The following is an 18,269-nucleotide window of genomic DNA, read 5'->3' on the forward strand; positions in this document are numbered from 1 at the left end:
TGCTGACTTCTAACCCCATAGGTTGGTTTTGTCTGTTGGGGCCTTATTCAGATGGAACCATGAATTATGCACATGATGTTTAGAGATTCCTCCCATTCTTCCAGTGCTGTTGCTGGTTCCTTTCATTAGTGTATAATATTCCATCACATGATTGCCTGCATATGCCGCTTGAACCCATCCTTGAACTCACGTCTTTCTCAAATCATTTTCTCTCCCTTTTCCTCTCCTTCAAACCCTTTTACCTGTTAGTGTGATCGCACCTACCCTGCCAGTCACCCAGGATGTTACAAAAAGTCACAGAATAGTGGAGAGGGCTCTGAACCTATTAGCAAGCAGGAAGAGCAGAATTCTTTTCTCTTTAATCATGACACCAAACATAATAAGTCAGAAATGTCAGACTTCGTGAGGAAATAATTACAGTTCTTCCACACAGGCAGTGATGTGTCTCTTCCACTGAACATTTTCCTAGACAAGATGATTTCATGAAAGAGGGTGCGGCTGGGACATCAGAAAGTTTCATTATACTTCTTATTCTTTTATTATTTCTTTGATGATCATATCTACCTATTAAAAATGTGACAGTAATGATACATCCTCATATTATTTTTTTCCAAAGCTGCCCAGGAGAGAGTAAAGAACATGTTAATTGCTTTTGTTAAAAGTCAGGGAAGACCAATCAAGCAGGATTGGAATGAAGTGTTACAGCAGTATTTGATCGCCCTGATAATTTAATCAAAATGGTTATATTTCCTAAATAATGATTTAGCCAAGTGAAATAGCAGGTTGGTTTGATTGCCAAGATATTTTGTGCAAATTACTCAAACTAGGTCAGTGCCACTGAGAAGCAGGACAGCTGTTAAATAGGACAGCTGGGATCAAGTTCGTCAGCCTGACATTTATGCCGGGCTCTGTCCACTGTGGAATGACAGAATTGTCAAATCTGGGTCCTGGAAAGGATCAGTCAGCAGAAATGCAGCCTCCAAACACCGGGAGAGCCCTGCTTCAGCTCGCCTTTTTCATAAGACGAAGGTCTAGTCCTCACAACCCGCTTAAACACAACCAGGATCATGCCAGGATCTCACCCGTCTCTGATTTCGTGCTCAAAAGAAAGCAGAAAATTCATGGAACATTTTTCGGGGAAATAGAGTTGTTAGAGCAAAACTTGGACTAAAGCAAAAAAGCAAAGCAATCACTTTACTTGCAATCCAAATGGACATGAACTCTGCAGACATCTGCAACAGAGTAGAGAATACTGACCGTAAGCATCCATGCAGGGCTTGCTGTGAGCTGCGCAATATTCTACGAGCTCTACATACAGGAACTCCTCTACATAAAGCTCCTCTTCGTGGCAGCGCTTTTTTTTTTTTTTTTTTTTTTTTTTTTCTGCGACAGAGTCTTGGTCTGTCACCCAGGCTGGAGTGCAGTGGGGCAATTTTGGCTCACCGCAACCTCCGCCTCCCAGGTTCAAGCGATTCTCCTGCCTTAGCTTCCCAAGTAGCTGGGATTACAGACACGTGCCACCACATCTGGCTAATTTTTTGTATTTTTAGTGGAGATGGGGTTTTGCCACTTTGGCCAGACTGGTCTCAAATTCCTGGCCTCAAGTGATCTTGCCCGCCTTGGCCTCCCAAAGTGCTGGGATCACAGGCGTGAGCCACCGCGCCCGGCCCATGGCAGCACTTCGAGTTAGTTCCATCACACAGATGAGGCACACAAGGTCAAGTCACTCATCCAACTCAGACAGCCAGGAAAACATGGAATCTAAACCCAGCAGCCTGTCTCCAGACCCCAGCTTTTTAGCGCTACATTCTATGGCTCCTCCACGAGAGGTGATCTGCAGGGCTTCTTGTGGCTGTTTATACCACAGCTGCACTACAGCTGTTCCTGAGTGTGTCCATTTAGACTACTGGTTCTCAACCTTGTGTGCATATTTGAATCACCTGAAGAGCTTTTGAAAACTACATATTACCAGGTAACCCCACACAGACCAATATGTCACGATCTCTAGGGGTGGGACCACACTGGGATACCAGCTTGCAAGAGAAGATTGTTCAATTTTCAGGAGTTTTGCCAAAGTTGGTAGCTTGAAATCAGCCATGGTAGGCATATCTACACCACAGAAAGGGGCAAACACTGCAAATCAGGGCTGTTTGTTGTAGAGGGTGGAGAGCCTTTCACCAGCAGGTGGTCAGGTAAAGCCCAGGCATCAGCATTTTTAAAGCTCCCCAGGTGATTCCGGCGTGCAGTGAGGGTTAAGAACTATGAATTTCAACATGCTTCCTGCCTTCATGCTAAAGGCAGACCACATGATAAGTAAGGACAGATGATTAGGTCTAAGTAGTTGCTATAATTATTTAGCTCTTTCCCCAATAATCTTTCAGCATTGTTTGTTTTCTCAGCTTGGGAAATAAATTGTAATCCTGGACTGTACAAGTAATACAAATCAAAATGAGAATCTGATCACGATTCTTTGTAGCAAAATGTTGTAACAGTAGCTATTGTAAGATAGACATCCCTAAAGTCTGTAAATAGCAGGACATATCGGACATCCTTATCTACATCCATCTAAATGTTCTCCAGGGTCAGGCTGGCCTACGCGTTATCCTCTTCCTGAGTGAGTCTCAAGCTGACCTAATGAAATTTTCTCCTACTATTAAATCCCATTCCTCATTCACACCTCTTTAATGTGTCTGTCTTCATGGATGGAAGGTGAGGTGGGGAGAGCTGTAGAATAAGGAGAAATTTCCCTGTTGAACAGGGTAATATTTACCCAGGACAGCTGTGGAATTTCTGCCCCATTTTCCAGGATTTTATTTGAGCACATACATCTCAAACATATACTGCTTATTACTCAGATATACCAGGAGCCGTCGGGAATTGAGCACGCTAGGAAATGGCTATAGGTGATACCGGAGTAGAATTCTGGGGGTTGGCTCTTAATCACAATGTTTTCCTACAAAAGTGGCTCTCAGGTGGTTTTGTTTCCCTGGAAATTTGGAAACCACTTTGACCGTAACACTGAATTTTATTTCCCAGTGTAACATTTTTTCCTTGATTTGAGACATCGTATCTAACATATTTTTTTTAATATGCTATGAACTGAACCTTCACTTCCAAGGAGACTAATTCAATTGTTGAAATACAAAGTGAATGAGATGGCTGCTTTCGGTATTATTATGCTAGCGTTGACAAAATACCCAGTCATACAGAATGATCTAAAAATTACTGAGGTTAAAGAAGTGGGTCTTTCCTTTTCCTTCACCGTTACGTTGAGTGGATCTCTATCTAAATGAAATTTGGGCTGCCACAAAGACTCCTCTACTAGACAGACAGGTAATCTGCAATTTGATCCTCGTGGTCAAAAGAGTCTGACAGTTGAGTATGCATATTGGGGAGAAGAGGAAAGGCATTTGTGAGGTTAATATTGTAGCACATCTTCCGTCCCTCTCTTTTCTAAGTGGCCAAACTGTGGCAACCATTTGTTTGAAGAGGTGGGAGTTGCACCCTCTCTTCCTCGTCTCGGCCAGCACCACAGAACAGATTCTGGCCAAGATGTGCATGTAGCACCTGCCTCTACTTCCCGTGCTGCGTTCCACCATGTACGTACGACACCTGGCACTGGGTGTGTCCCCACAGTGCGGCCCTTCCTCCAGGGGCCCTCTCAGTGTCGTTGGCTGCCTGACCACCAGCACAGCTTCCTCTCCGGGGTTTCTTCCAGTGTTCAGTTACCAAAGGCTCACAGCGGCTCTCTTGTGCCGCTTTAAAATCACAAAGACAAAAATCCAACGTTGTATAACAGCAGCAGCAACTTGTTCTGTCTGACATCTTGAAGGAAGGAACCTTCCTGGTGGAGCCGAGCACTGCTGGGAACGTTGGATTTCAGAACAAGTGGGGGTTTACAGGGTCACGTGCACAACTCAGCTTTTTTTTTTTTTTTTGAGACGGAGTCTGGCTCTGTCGCCCAGGCTGGAGTGCAGTGGCTCGATCTCGGCTCACTGCAAGCTCCGCCTCCTGGGTTCACGCCAGTCTCCTGCCTCATTCTCCCGAGGAGCTGGGAGTACAGGCGCCCGCCACCACGCGTGGCTAATTTTTTTTGTATTTTTAGTAGAGACGGGATTTCACCATGTTAGCCAGGATGGTCTCGATCTCCTGACCTCGTGATCTGCCCTCCTCTGCCTCCCAAAGTGCTGGGATTACAGGCGTGAGCCACCGCGCCCGGCCATAACTCAGTTCTTTACATCCTTTGTTCATGAGTAGCTGCTGCATTCACTCAGATTCATTCATTCAAATGGCAGAATGCATTCCTCATGCTCCATGTAAGAGATTATCGAAAACACAAGCACAAAAGAGAGAGCCTTGAAATCTTTCTCCTGGCTTAAAGTTGATGGATTATCTGCCTGGACCATTTGCATTCTCCAGGAAGTTATTAAACGGTTAGTTTTATTCTCTGAGATACGAGTCTTATGTTCTTTAGCACCGAGGAAATAGTCTCTGAAGAAACCTATTACTACATGAAATGGAGCAAAATGTTGGTTTAAGATGGAGGATAAACAGAAGGAAAAACAAACGTATTTGATATTGCATTTGAGCTACCTGTAATTATCTTATCAGAAATAATTTAATAATAGAACAAAACATTCTGTAAAAATGCAGAACTAAAATATTTAAGGAACCCCTTGTAGGCCAATGACTATTTGAATTTATAAATGCGCATAATGTCTTCAGTACAAGGCAGTTGCATGAAATGGATGAACTGTAGATTAACCCCTAAAAGTTTTGAGGAGAGTACATTCTGTGTATGGGTATAGCGCACTGTATTTCAGTAACGGAAGTGCGGAAAAATATGGTACATTCTGTATAACACAGTGGGTTATTTTCCACATGCCTAAGATGTTTCTGGAATTTTTTAAATCCCAGGTCTGTGAAGTGTTTTGCTTCACCTGGACCATGAAGAAGCCACTTAGGAAGGTGTCACAACCATCCCAGTGTTTGTTCCTGTTGCCTTCATAGGTGGCAACTACCTAATTCCAACTGTTGGCGATAGAGTTCATCATGTAGACATTCAGGGCCGTGGTACCACCTGCAAGGGCAGGCACCCCAGCCATAGAGAAGGTGGGGGATGATCCTCCCTAAAGCCTCATTAAGGGAGGTGAGAACATTCAAAGCTCCCAGTCCTTGGAAATCAGGGTAACATATTTCCTTATGCTGGCTTCTTAAATTAAACTACACAGAAGTTTACACAAAATTACACAGAAGTAACATGTGCTTCATCTGTTAATTCCAACTTCTAGGTGCCATTGACTATAAAGGCTTATTTGTGTCTCTTTTTTAGAAGTCTCAGCGCAAACGGAAATCTGTGACATTCAGCAGGACTGGAAGCCTTCATTCCTCAGTAATGAAGAATTCACCCAGCTGATGTTGGAGGTGAAACGCACTTTCAAAATCGCTTCAACAGTTGCCAGTGAAAATGTAGCTACTTGTTGCAGATAAGCCCCTGTGCCCAAAGGAAACTACCGTTCTTGATCCAGGGAAGACTTGGCTTTGAAACAGATGCCCTCCCTGAGGCTCTCTGCCTGCTGTTGCCTGTGGGCCACGTCAACAAGAGTCCCAAAATTGAATGTGGTCACGTGCTTTCACTACAGTGACCACAGGATGAGCCCCTTGATGGTGTCACAACCAGAGGACACTTTGCTAGGGAGTCAGGAAGGGTGGGTTCGAGGTGGGTAGAGAGAGGGGAAGGACAGAGGGAAGATGAATCAGCTGACACTGTCATTTGACTCAGAGTCTTCTCTTTAGACTGCTATGATGATACGTTTTCTCTTAGTAGAAACACGTCTTGAAATTAAAAGTTGTCTTTTAAAGATATGCTTTGAACTTGAACTCATATTACGTCCACATGGCGTACAGATGTTAGCCACAGGGACCCCGTGCCTCCCCATCCGGCTCACGCCCTTTCTGTGCTGAGTGAGATGCTCATGTTCCTCCCTCTGGGTCAGAGGCCCCGTACTCATCTATAGGGCTGTATTTGTGAAAACCTGGCTGATCTCAACATCGTATCTTTGTATATGGGTGAAACTCCTCAGTACAGATGAGCATAAGCCTCTACAGAAACAGCTGCCAAGGTGCTGTGGCTTCTCACCTGGGATAAGTTTTGGAGTATATGGACATGGCAGTGGAGCAGAAAAAGCTCCAGGGAGGCATATCCAGGCCTGCAACCAAGAAGAGGTGAACTGGGACAGATGAGCTCAGCAAAGGGAAGTTAGATGCTGGCTGTGACCAGTGGTTCCTGGCAGGGTGTTTGGAGAGTGGCTTCTGGGGATAAATCTTTCTCTCTCATATCTTATGTGCCTATATAAGACTGATGTAAACTTCAATTTACATAGATTAACTTGCAGAAAACAGAAAGTACTGGAGTAAGAAAATGCCAGAATGAAGATGTCCAAATATTATGAAATGTAAACGCATTAATGAACATTTGCATAAGATGAAAGATACTTAAATCTACATGTGAACTATATTTAAAGAAAATACAGAACTTTCTGCAGAAGCAATGCATTTTTAAGTATGTTAAATTTAAAGCAGCTTGTGAAATGTTGAATTAATGTATCATTATGCTAATTTACATAAATCGATTTATCTTTTAATTCTTATGGAAAAGTAGTTAAAACACATAACCCTATAGCAGCAGCCTTTTTTTAAGAGCCTGTAGCACAACCTTTTTTTTTTTTTTTTTTCCCAGTGAGTTTCAAACTATCAAAAGTATTTGAGGAAATAGGGCTTTTGTAAAGTTAAAAATGAATACATTTTGGGGCTAGAAGACAGGACTGAGATTCAGGAGACTGGAATTTCTAGACAAGGAAGATTGATATTTGTATAGTCTTTATGCGCTTTTCCTTGCTCCCGGTGTGGACTCCTAGAAGCCGGTGGAAAGGAAATCATGCTAGATGAATGAATTGGATCTGAAATTAAGCTGCACAACCAGCAGGCCTTCTGGGTGAATGGCAGCTGTGAGTGGTCTGGGAAGTCCACCAACTAGTACTGCTGACCCTGACTGTGTCAGGCTTCTCTTCCAACCTGTGGCTCTTCAGTAGACACAGACCTAGTGCTGAGTGACTGGAGCCTTCTAGCATCTCCTTCCTGATGGCCTGAGCCCCAGCTGTGGTTGCGGGAGACGGAGAGCCTCCAGGGTGATGTCATCATTGTCCGGTGCAACCTTCCCATAGCATGGGTCTCTCTCCAGCTGCACCTCCCTCTGTTTTTTTCAGAGACTGTGAAGAATCCAGGTGCCATGTCTTAGTGGCCAGGATGTTCCCTTTTTAAAATGAGGACAGAGCCCAGGAGAGAACCCATCCATCATGTCTCTAGGGAACTGCTAATGCCCTCCAGATGTGACTCCCATCTTCTTCCATCTTCTCTCAAAGAGGCACAAAACCAGACTCCAGGGGGACTCACATAGCTGTGAAGTTTGAAAAAACAAAATTGACCTGGCTGCAGACCAGCTGAGCTGGGAAGGTATCAGCTGGCAAAGACTGTGGCTACCAGCATTGGAACAATTTCACTCAAGAGGAGACCAAGTGCCTGTGGCCCGGGGAATAGGGAGCTTGTGGAATTTCTGAATTTTAATCAGAAAAGCAATCTCTTAGCCCAGAGGTTGTCCCAGAGAACACAAGAAATGTTCCAGCTGATTCAGGAATTAGCAGAAAGGGAAGGTTTCATTTCCCTCTAGTGTGGGGCGGGTATCGAATTCTGAGCCATTATGGCTGCTTTGGAGACACCCCAGTGAAAATCACCCTTCCATGGAGAGAGGCACAGCACTTTGCAATCTCTTGCTGTTGAATCCCTTTCAGATGCTACTGATGGGACTTCCAGAACCATAGCAAGCTTTCTTAAAGCAGTGACTCAGTGCAGCTCTCATAGAGTTGATGGAAATGCCAATGAGCTGATGAAAGTTATCTTCCGTCTATAAATACCTTCAGCTTTTTAACACCCGCTTGCTTTAGACATTCAGGAGGGACATGGGCTCACTGTGCAAGACCATTTGCACTGCCCTGGCTTTACCCAGCTTTCCAATCTGCTTTTTCCAGAAAAGTCTCACTGATGTCATCAACAGTACCCTTACCCCTTAAAAAAATTCACCTCCTAGAGGGCTGCCAAGATGACTTCAAAACATTTTTAGAAAAATACTTGGGAAGGAAAAGTTCCTGGGATGTACTGCTTCGTTTACCGTAACTCACAAATCTAACCCAGCGTTTCGCAATCTTGCCCTATGGTGATTTTGGACCTGGTAGTTCTTCGTCGTGGGGGCTGTCCTGCGTATTACAGGATATTTGGCAGCACTAGATGCCAACACCACCCACTCCAGTGGTGACAACCAAAAATGCCTCCAGACATTACCGAAATTGCTCCCAGTTGAGAACCACTGATGTCATCCAAGAGGATGAGGTCCATTTAAGAAACATACTTGAATCTGTTCTTCAGTCTAAATCCTGCCAGCTGTCAGTGTAAAATAATAAATGAGTCTAGTGTTAACTTTCCTGGTTGAAAGAACTCTTTCCCATTTCGGCATATGCTACAAAGGTACCCTTCACACACTGCTCCTGGCCTCTCCCGGGTTCCTGCTGCCACACACTTAACCACACCCTCCTCACGTGAAAGAATGAACGCCCTTTCGTCCACGCAGATTCTCAGACATCATGTGACCATCTAGTTGAGTGCATGCAACATGTTTCCAGAGCTTTCTAAGCACATATTTCACTTTTTTTCCTAAGCGGAAAAATTTCCAGATTCGGGAAAGATAGTCTTTCAAAGAAAAAGTCAGTGAATCGACAGTGACAGGTTTCCAGTGAAAGTCTCCCTGGCCCTATTATTCCCTTAAAGACTTGGAGAGGTAGGCTTCATTTCTAGTCTCCTCCCCTTCACTGGCACTCCTCCCCTTCACCTAGACAGCCAGTTGCCACTATGATCCTATTCTCTGCTGAATTATGTCGTCTTTGTTTTAGAAATCAACTTTCAGATACATCTTATGAAAGCATTACAAGCACCCACACCAAAATAAATCCCAGTAAATAATCTAAAACCAGCAAAAGTGGCCGGGCGCAGTGGCTCACACCTGTCATCCCAGCACTTTGGGAGGCTGAGGCAGGCGGATCTCTTGAGGACAGGAGTTCAAGACCAGCCTGGCCAACATGGTGAAACCCTCTCTCTACTAAAAATACAAAAATTAGCTGGGCATGGTGGCGTGTGCCTGTAGTCCCAGCTACTTGGGAGGCTGAGGCAGGAGAATCGCTTGAACCTGGGAAGCGGAGGTTGCAGTGAGCCGAGATCATGCCACTGCCCTCCAGCCTGGGCGACAGTGAGACTCCATCTCAAAAAAAAAAAAAAAAAAAAAAAAAACGAGCAAAAGTGTCTGCTTTATGAGAAAGCATTGTCCCCCTTCAACCTGTTATATCACAAGCACCCAGGACAGTGTACCCAGCATAGAGTAGGCACTCAGTAGAGACTTCAAATGCATGAATTTTTCAGACATTCTGAAATGCTTATGGATCCAGTTGAGTTACACAACCCCCACACCCACCCAGCCCTGTAGAATCATGTGAATGTTCTTTACAAGCAGTTCCTTCAGTGGGCATTTCTCTTGTGGCAATGAATGTGAGCAGAGGCCCACCTCGGCCAACAGGCACACTTTCTGTTTTTCATGCATCTGTTAGGTCTGATGTCTTTATCAGGGCAAATGTTTACCATTGAACTCAGTGATGGCAGGGGTAGGGAGATGGGAACCATCAGCTATGGCTGATGTTTTCTAATGGCAACGGTGGTATTTCTGAGTCAGGCTAATAATGTGCTTATCATTAAACCTACTTAGGGAATTTCCATGGCTAAATGTTATTTTATTATGCCACTAGGTCACATTTTTCACTGATCCTGTAGTGCTTTTGCAAATGCTTCTCCTGGGCCAGACACATTCTCTGTAAGAAGCTGTCCTCCGTGGAAGGCCAAGAAGTGCCGTGAGGTTATTCATGGAAATATTCTGAGGATTATAAAACAAAGCCAGTGTCCTGAAATAGTGTCCTCTGCTTCGGTGACATGCTGCTCCATAAAAGCATTGCTAAGGAGCTTTCAAATGTTGCATTTTCCACAGGCATTAGATGGCTTCATTATCGCGGTGACAACAGACGGCAGCATCATCTATGTCTCTGACAGTATCACGCCTCTCCTTGGGCATTTACCGGTGAGTTTCTGCTCCAGTGGCCTTTACCGGTTCACATTATCATGTTTCTGTTGAGAGTCATTAGATCTCAGATGGGAGGTGGTGCAGGTGTCAGGGGGCTGCAGGTGAGAAGGGGGTGGAGAGTAAAGGACTACTGAGTTTTGGGGACAGGACCAGGCCGAGGTCAAGGTCCCAGGAGCCTTCCAGGAAAAGGGCAGATGCAGACGTGTGCCATCCTGGAATAGGCAAGGCCTGGAGTGGGAGTTGTGGCTACAGATTCTTTTCCTGGGTCAGAAATGGGGACTGATGAGAGAGTCACAGCACTGTTAGTGGAGCTCAGAGCCATCATGGAGGCTGACAGACATCCAGGGTCACCTGACAGCTGATCCAGGGAGAGGACAACAGATAACTTGGGTTGAAACATGGTTTGGGGCTTACTTGGGACCTGTCTGAGGTTGCAGGTGGGTAGCAACACTTAGTGGTGGTCAGGGTTCGGCAGCACGGCTGGTTCCTGGCGGTTGAACTGCTCTGGGAAGACTGATGTCTTGGAAGGCCTTGGGGAGTGAGGAGTGTCCGGGTGGACCTGGAGAGGGTCGGCTTTGCATTCCAGGAGTGCACGATGGATGCTCCAGGATGGCAGAAGGGGTTGTGGTATGGTCACAGGCCTTGACAGATGTCCCTCCCCACTCTTTCCCTCCTTTCCTTCCCTTCTTCTTCCCTCCTCCCTCTGCCTTTGTCCTCCCCCCCTCCCTCCCTCCTCTCTGCATAAGCCTTGCTGGCTCTCTGGTAAGCCCTGACTCAGTGACTCATGGGTCTGTACCTGGCTGGTGGAGGAGCCACCTTTGAGGCTCCTTCATGGGCATCTGACCAGGCTCCCATCTCCTGCCACACCATTGCCTGTTCCTACAGAGCCTGAGTGAGAATGACAGCTGTACCAGGAACAGCAAGTGTGATGGACAAGAACGAAACGTCCTCTCTCTTCTGTCCTCTGTCCAGCCCAGACCTTCCCCAGCACCCCCCGCACCTGCTCATCCATGGATGGGCACTCAGTTTATGTGACGAAAAGGGGAAAGCGTGCCCCGGGTTCCCACATAGGAAAGCTTGGGCCAGGATGATACTGGAGGACTGTGGCTCCCTCTCCTTAGCTGCACCTGCCCAGGGAGCAGTGTGGCCTTGTTCCATGGGCGGCTTCCATCTGCCTTGGGGTGATGAGCCCTGCCCTGCTGGTGGCCCAGGGCCCACATCATCCTGGGCCATACCTTTCCCTGGAAGCCACTCCCTCGTCCCACCGTTTCTGCAAACGATGCTGTGTGCAGATCAAAGCGCTGCCTACATTTTTCTTTGCATTCACTGAGCCGTGGCCCGCAAAAGCATTTTTTATGTTGCTAAGCAGATGCCTTCCCATTAGGCCCTCATCTAACCTAATCTGTCTCCCCTTTGTGTTCCAGCCCATTTCCTAAAACAAGGGTGCGTCAGGCTGGTGGCGGGGAGCAGGGGGGCTCTCTCTTCTCGATAGCTGTCAGAAGAGGCTCATCCTCGCTCAGCCTGAAGGAGGAAGCTGGGGGTGCAGCTGCACCTTGATTTTCATCTCTGGCCAAGAGGCCAGTGATAGGGCTGCCACCATTAATACAGAAATGACCCCCATCATCACCCCAGAGAAGCTGGGCTGATCTGAGCGTGTCTAAGGACAGAAGAGGAGCTGGGGTACTTCTTTGGAGGGCGCTTGTGTTTTGTATTGAATGGCAAGGGTTCGGCAGTGGTAGGCACTGACTGAAAGCAACCACACGTGGCCTGCTTATTGACCTGGGAATGAGAGACAGGAGCCAGAGCTGTTTGGGTAAACAGGATTTGCACTGTTCTGCTTTACGCTCTTGTAATTATCTGATGACCCAGTTGCTGTACGTGGCGGACAGGATTTAGAAAGTAAGAGGCAAATTCTTCCGACCTGAAATTACGGAGCAATTTAGGACCGCTTTCATAAGTTATTTTCTAACTCTACAAGGGCCAAAAATGACCCGACTCTGATTTATCAATGCTGGACCCACTCGAATGCAAACTAAGAGTCTGTGTCTATACCCATGCCCAGACACGGAGTCAGCCCTCAATTCCCTGGTGCAGGTGAGCCTGGGCCGGGCAGCCCCCACATTTAACTGCAATTTACTTTTAGCTTTCATTGTCCAGTTTTCACCAGGATCCTCCTCTGCAAGTGGGTAGGCAAAGGCTGCTGAGGATGGACACTTCCCTGGTGCAGTCAGCATACAGCTGGTTGGGCAGAGGAGCGGATCTGGGAGTGAGACCTCCATGACTTCCACTATGGCGAGGAAGCCCCAGTGACCCAGGCAGTGAGGCGCAGAGCGAGGCTTACCCTGGGGGCAGCTGACTACAGAACCCAGCTTGGTCACCACTCTGCTCTGGTGTCTTTCTGGTGCCCAGGATTTGGGTCATCATTTAGGAATTCTGATTTTGGTTTGGTTTATTTAGATGCATACTTAATGATTAAATATGACTCCTTGTGAGCGCAGGTCCTTTCCACAGATGATGCAACATTTCAAAACTTGTGAGGTTGTCTTTCCTTTGGAGTTTGCAATTTTGTCGAGAGATTTCACCCATTAAACCTTGCGTGACTAACACTGAGCACTTACAGTGTAGCAGGCACCCATTAAGAGTCACTCACATGCGTTGGTATGTGTAGGCGCACAGAACCATGCCCAGCCCGGAGCGAGGCTGTATTATGTTTGCTCTCCTTATCCTTATGGATCCTATGAAGTACGTAGCTACCCAGTTCACAGATGATGAAACTGAGGCACAGAGCGGTTAAACAATGTACCCAAGGTTCCACAGCCAGCCAGGGAAGAGCTGGGATTTGAACTCAGGCACTTTGGTTCCAGAGCTTGGTCCTTAACCACTCCTCAGAATCCTGTACAGGACACAGTAAAGCTGGATGTTTTCAGGGTGTGGGGCTCCGAAAGGGAGAATGAGGAGCTGAGAGGTGGTGGTCAGTCCTCGAGGAAGAAGCGGCTCTTCTTCATGGAGATCGGGACACAGGGTAGCAGAGGGTAGGAGGCTGGGGACCCCGGCAGCAGTGCCCCTCTTGGTGTCACACCAAGCACAGGCTGGCCTGCCAGGGTCCCATCCCACGCCCCTTGTGTGGCTGGGGATTGGAGAGCCATTCTAAGGGGACAAGAGCAGCCAGAATTCCTTCCCACTTCTCAGGCTGTGGGGCTTCAAGTCTCTCTCTGTTTCCTTCACACTGCCAGCATCTCAGAGGTAACAGAAGCTCGTGTGATAGATTTTTGTACAGCAGTTTCTGATGACATAGCCTAGAACTTTCTTTACCAAATTGGCAGAGAAAAAAAGAGAATAAAATAGCTCAAAGCAAAGTGATTTTAAGATGGGAACTGGCAGGCATAGCGGCTCACGTCTGTAATCTCAGCACTTTGGGAGGCTGAGGTGGGTGGATCACTTGAGGTCAGGAGTCCAAGACCAGCCTAGGTAACACAGCAACACCCTGTCTCTACGAAAAATCCAAAAATTGGTCAGGTATGGTGGCGTGTGCCTGTAGTCCCAGCTGCTTGAGAGGCTGACGTGGAAAAACTGCTTGAGCCTGGGAGGAGGGGGTTGCAGTGAGCCGAGATCACGCCACTGCACCTCAGCTGGGGTGACAGAGTGAGACCTGTCTCAAAAACAAAATAACAATAACAATGAGAATTTTTCAGTAGTGGCAACACCGGCACATTTTGGTGTCTAGAATTGACACAGGCAAGGAACATGAGCAAGACAGACGTGCATACAATGGAGGCCAAGGGCTCACGGGAGCTTCTGGAATGAAAACCTTGCAGGAGAGATGCCAGGGGCATGAGTCACGTGCCTTGGACAGAATGGGGAAAGAGTATGGCTGAGGGAACCAAATGAGAGACCAAAAGTAGGCATAATCCGTGTTTCCTGTTTGTGCTTTTTTTTTTTTTTTTTTGACTTTTTGAAAGTTAGCTTCCTGGTTACTTTCTGATTTGTTCATAAATGCGATGTTGTCTGATGAGCTGGACTGTGCTAAGCTCTTGAGGCAGACATCATATCCCCAGCCCTGAACATTTGCCATGTGCCTAAGTGTTCATTGAACGAGGGACTGAATTCATAACTGGGGTTATGAGCAACTGCAAGCAGCTTGCCACGGGTGGGGCGTGTCTTGGATGTGAGAACTATGTGCATGGATAACCCTACCTTCCCCAAGGAAAATAAGGCACAAGTGTTCCTAAAACTGGAGAAATCTGCAGGCCAGAAAATACCTCCATATCATGCTGGCTCGCCAGGTACAAGCCCCAGCGAGAAGAAAGTACAAAACCAGAATGGGATTTGGAGCCAAGTTCCTGTGGAAGGGGCACAGCAGGAGGAGGTCCCAGAAAAGGAAAGCCAAAGCCCCTGGCCTGTGTTACCACAAAACACAGCAGCAAGGCCAAGACCATGAGACATGCTTTTCAGGAAGCCTCCCTCTGCCCTTCCCACCCCACCCTGCCCTCACCTGCTGGAAGCTCCCACCCGATCCACGTCATTTTGTCAGAGGTGTCTCTGGGTCGGAGCAGAGCCCTGACAGGTGTGGCTGCAGCTTAGAGTCGATCATGGATTAAAAGATTCCAGGCCTGTAGTTAACATTTTTTTTAATGCCTTTTGATTTTTATATACCATAAATACAGATGTGTGTATAAAACATACGTGCAGTATTAAATTGATAAGTGAATATACATGCAGCTGTCACTGAGGTGAAGAAATAGAACACGGCTGAGACCACAGAAGCTCCTGTCTGCCCCTTTTTCATCACACCCCCACCTTCCACTTGGAGGCAACCATTTTCCTGACTTTTAAGATCGTTGTTTGCTTGCTTTCCTTTGTAGTTTCACCAACTTTGACTTCACTGCTAAACTCTTAAGTTAGTGTCGCCTTTTGTTTCGCTGTATGTAAATGGAATCATTGAAAATGGACTCCTGTGACTTCTCCTTTTGCTCAGCATCGTTTGTGCGATGCGCCTGCCTCATACTGGCAAATGTAGCTGCTATGGGCTCTTCTTATTGCTGGGTACTGTTCCATCGTAGGAATGTGCTGCAATTCCTGCATTCATCCCAGTTAGGAATTCTTGGAAGGTGCTTCCGTGAACATCCTGTAGTGTTTCCTGATGAACGTTTGCAAGCATCCCTGGAGGACTGACTAGGCGGAGAATGGCTGGGTTGAGGGAAGCTCTGCCTCCACCTTGACTAAATAACGCCAGAATGATTCCTAGCGGTGGCACCAGTTCGCCCTGCACGAGCAAGGTGGAGACGTCGCAGTGCTGTGGCATCAGAACTTGGCATTGTCAGACTTCTTGTTTTTGCCAGTCTAGTACATGAAGGTGTCTCATGGAGTTTTACGTTGCTTTTCTCTCAGTTACCAATGAGATTGAGTGTCTGTATGTTTGTCAACTATTTAGATTCCATCTTTTCTGAATTACCTGCTCAGGTATTTGGACATCCTCCTCTTTGATTGGGTTTTTTCTTGCAATTATGAGTAGGCTTGCTTTCTGCGATCCGGACACAAGCTGTGGGCAGGTATTGTTTTAACTGCCTCTCATTCACCCCACTCTAGGGTAATGGGGATGTCTGAACACTCCACAGCTGACACTGGATGAGGCCAAGAGCAGTTAATTAGTCACAGGTACTCACAGCCCAGAGGAGGACCGCACAGGGCCACAGGGGGCTGCACGTGGGAAGAGAGTGAACCAGCAGAGGCTATGGGAGGCAGGCTCTGCAGTAACAAGAGGGTGAGGTGACCCCCGGTCCCCACAAGAGGATGTGATTCACTTGTTTGAATAATTCCACAACCTGCTACTCAGGGATGAGCAGAAACTGTACCTGCCGCCGTGATAAGAAAGGGGTTTGGCTGGGGGCCCTCATCTGTGTGGGGAGGGAGCCTGCAGTTAGGCCATTTGAGGCCCTTCCAATTTTACCAGATGCCAAGGCAGCATATAATTTAGAACCTTAATTTTGGGCCATACCACAGACGTATGTGTTGCAAATATCCTGTCTCACTTTGTGGCTTACCTTTCCCCCCTTTTTAGGGCATTTTGATGAACAGAGATTCTTTCTGTATAATTCATACCTTTTATATCGCAATTAATTCTTACTATTACAAAGTCAAAGCCATTCTCTACAATGCCTTCTGAAAGCTTAGCTGTATGGCCATTTGACTTTGAATCTAAACTGAATCTAAGTGGATCAAATATGCCTCCAACTTCCCGGTCCTTTAGGGAGACCAGAGCCCCAAGTGACTTCCCTTAAGCCCTTCTTTTCTCAAGGTGAAGTTTCTCCAGGGCTGCTCACCATTCCCTCTTCTCGCTGCAGCCAGCACAGATCTCAAGCCAAAACCGCCAGAGTGCCTCAGGGACACTCTGGGAGGAAGTGTCCATCGAGCCCTCTTCCAGCCCAGCCTCAGTGTGCTTTTAGTACAGGCTCATTTAACACAGCTGGGTGTCACTGCACTGGTGCTGCTGGTTCAAGGCCCATCAGGCAGTTGGGAGAGGGGACCGCCCACCTCCACAGGCAGGTGACCTTCCCGATCGTGGGACTCAGCTGTGAAGACGGCTGTGGATGGCGCATTCCCTCCCTTGTCTCCGTAACTGCTATTATTTTAATAAACAGAACTCAGCTCATTCAGGGGATCATTCAACTGTAGATGTCATCTTCTCTCCTGTAAGCACTAGGGTTAAACTTTCAAATGATCATTGTTTGTGTTGGTTTTCCGCATGTGGAAATAGCGTAATAGCAACGTACTAGCAAATACATACAAGAGCCAAGCACAGTCTGGAGCCCTTTCTGTGTGTTAATTCATCATCCTCGCAACCTCCCACATATCATACCTGCCCCTACTTGCATCCAGCATTCATCTTTATTCTGTGCAGAACCTGTGGCCTGATACTGGCCCTGGGACCTATATCAGTAAAGTTCTCTCACACAAGTGACCCGGCCAGGCAGCCACCCAGCCTTGCTCTCTGCCACACCCAGTGTCAGGGGAAGTGGCTTCAGATGGAGCCCTCCAAGAAGAGGCCATGGAGTCACTTAGTTTTCATTTTCAAGTAGTTGAAATATCTTTAAGAAGAAAGACTACTGTCATCTGTGAACATGAGTCATCTTCTAAAAAAACTAGAGAGAATGGGCTTAAAATAAAACCAGAACATCCGAAGAAACTTGGAGAAAGCCAGAATGAGAAATGGTAGCATAGATGAGAGACGATCCTGGTAGAGTTTAGTCCATAAAGATAAAGGCCGGTGGGTCCGAGCCAGAGCCTGGAAGCCACGCTGAGTCCTTCCTTTCCCTCCTCCCGTCCTCCGATCAGCCGCCAAGCCGTGTCCACTGTCCTCACCCCCACCGGAACACTGACTGCAGGCAGCGAGGGGTTCTGCCTGCTTCCCGACGCGTCTTCCCCGTGCCCAACGGCGGCTGGCACGTGGTGGCTCTCAGCAAGCATTGGTTAGACTACAATACTGATGAGTTGCCTGGGACTCTGTCTGCTCCTCTCCACTCCTTCCCCTGTCTCTATTGAGACCCTGGCCGTCTCCAGCCTGACTTCCAGTGCTCTCTCCCTCCAAACCACAAGCAGGATCTCCTTAAAATACACGAGCAGTTTGGCCACCCTCTTCCTTCGGGTACTTCGTGGCTCCTCCTGGCACAGGGTCGAGCCCTGACTCCTCTGCGGCCTCTCTCATCTGGGCCCTGCTTCCCTGTGCGACCTCCTCTTTCGTGGCTTCTCACCCTCCCTGTCGTTCCCCACCTTCCTGCAGTACTGTCAGGGTGCCCACCTCATGCCTCTGTGCACGCTGAACCCCCTATCTGGCGCACCTTCCCACCGTGTCTGGCAGACCCTGTCTTGTCCCCCGGTTCCCACTCAAGGATTCCTCCTTTTGGGAATTGTTCCCCAGGAGTCTCCTCTACCCTGTCATTTTGGAGGCAGCACACCATCCGCAGTGTTCCCTGGGCACCTTGTTTTAATACCTGTCATAGTGCTGGCCACGCCATTCTTTCAGCTGGTCAGTGCAGTCTTA

General features: G+C 47.3%; 1 protein-coding gene across 2 annotated transcripts in view; it reads left to right on the forward strand.

Annotated features, from left to right (window-relative positions):
- NPAS2 (neuronal PAS domain protein 2) overlaps nt 1-18,269 on the forward strand; it is a 175,505-nt gene that overhangs the window by 104,939 nt on the left and 52,297 nt on the right. For both annotated transcript variants that reach the window (XM_050755087.1, XM_050755088.1), the window contains exons 4-5: nt 5,333-5,424; nt 10,139-10,228. In XM_050755087.1, coding sequence (XP_050611044.1) covers nt 5,333-5,424; nt 10,139-10,228 — 182 coding nt within the window. The remainder of the gene's footprint in view (nt 1-5,332; nt 5,425-10,138; nt 10,229-18,269) is intronic.

The sequence above is a fragment of the Macaca thibetana genome, chromosome 13 (assembly GCF_024542745.1).
Source record: "Macaca thibetana thibetana isolate TM-01 chromosome 13, ASM2454274v1, whole genome shotgun sequence".
NCBI lineage: Eukaryota > Metazoa > Chordata > Mammalia > Primates > Cercopithecidae > Macaca > Macaca thibetana.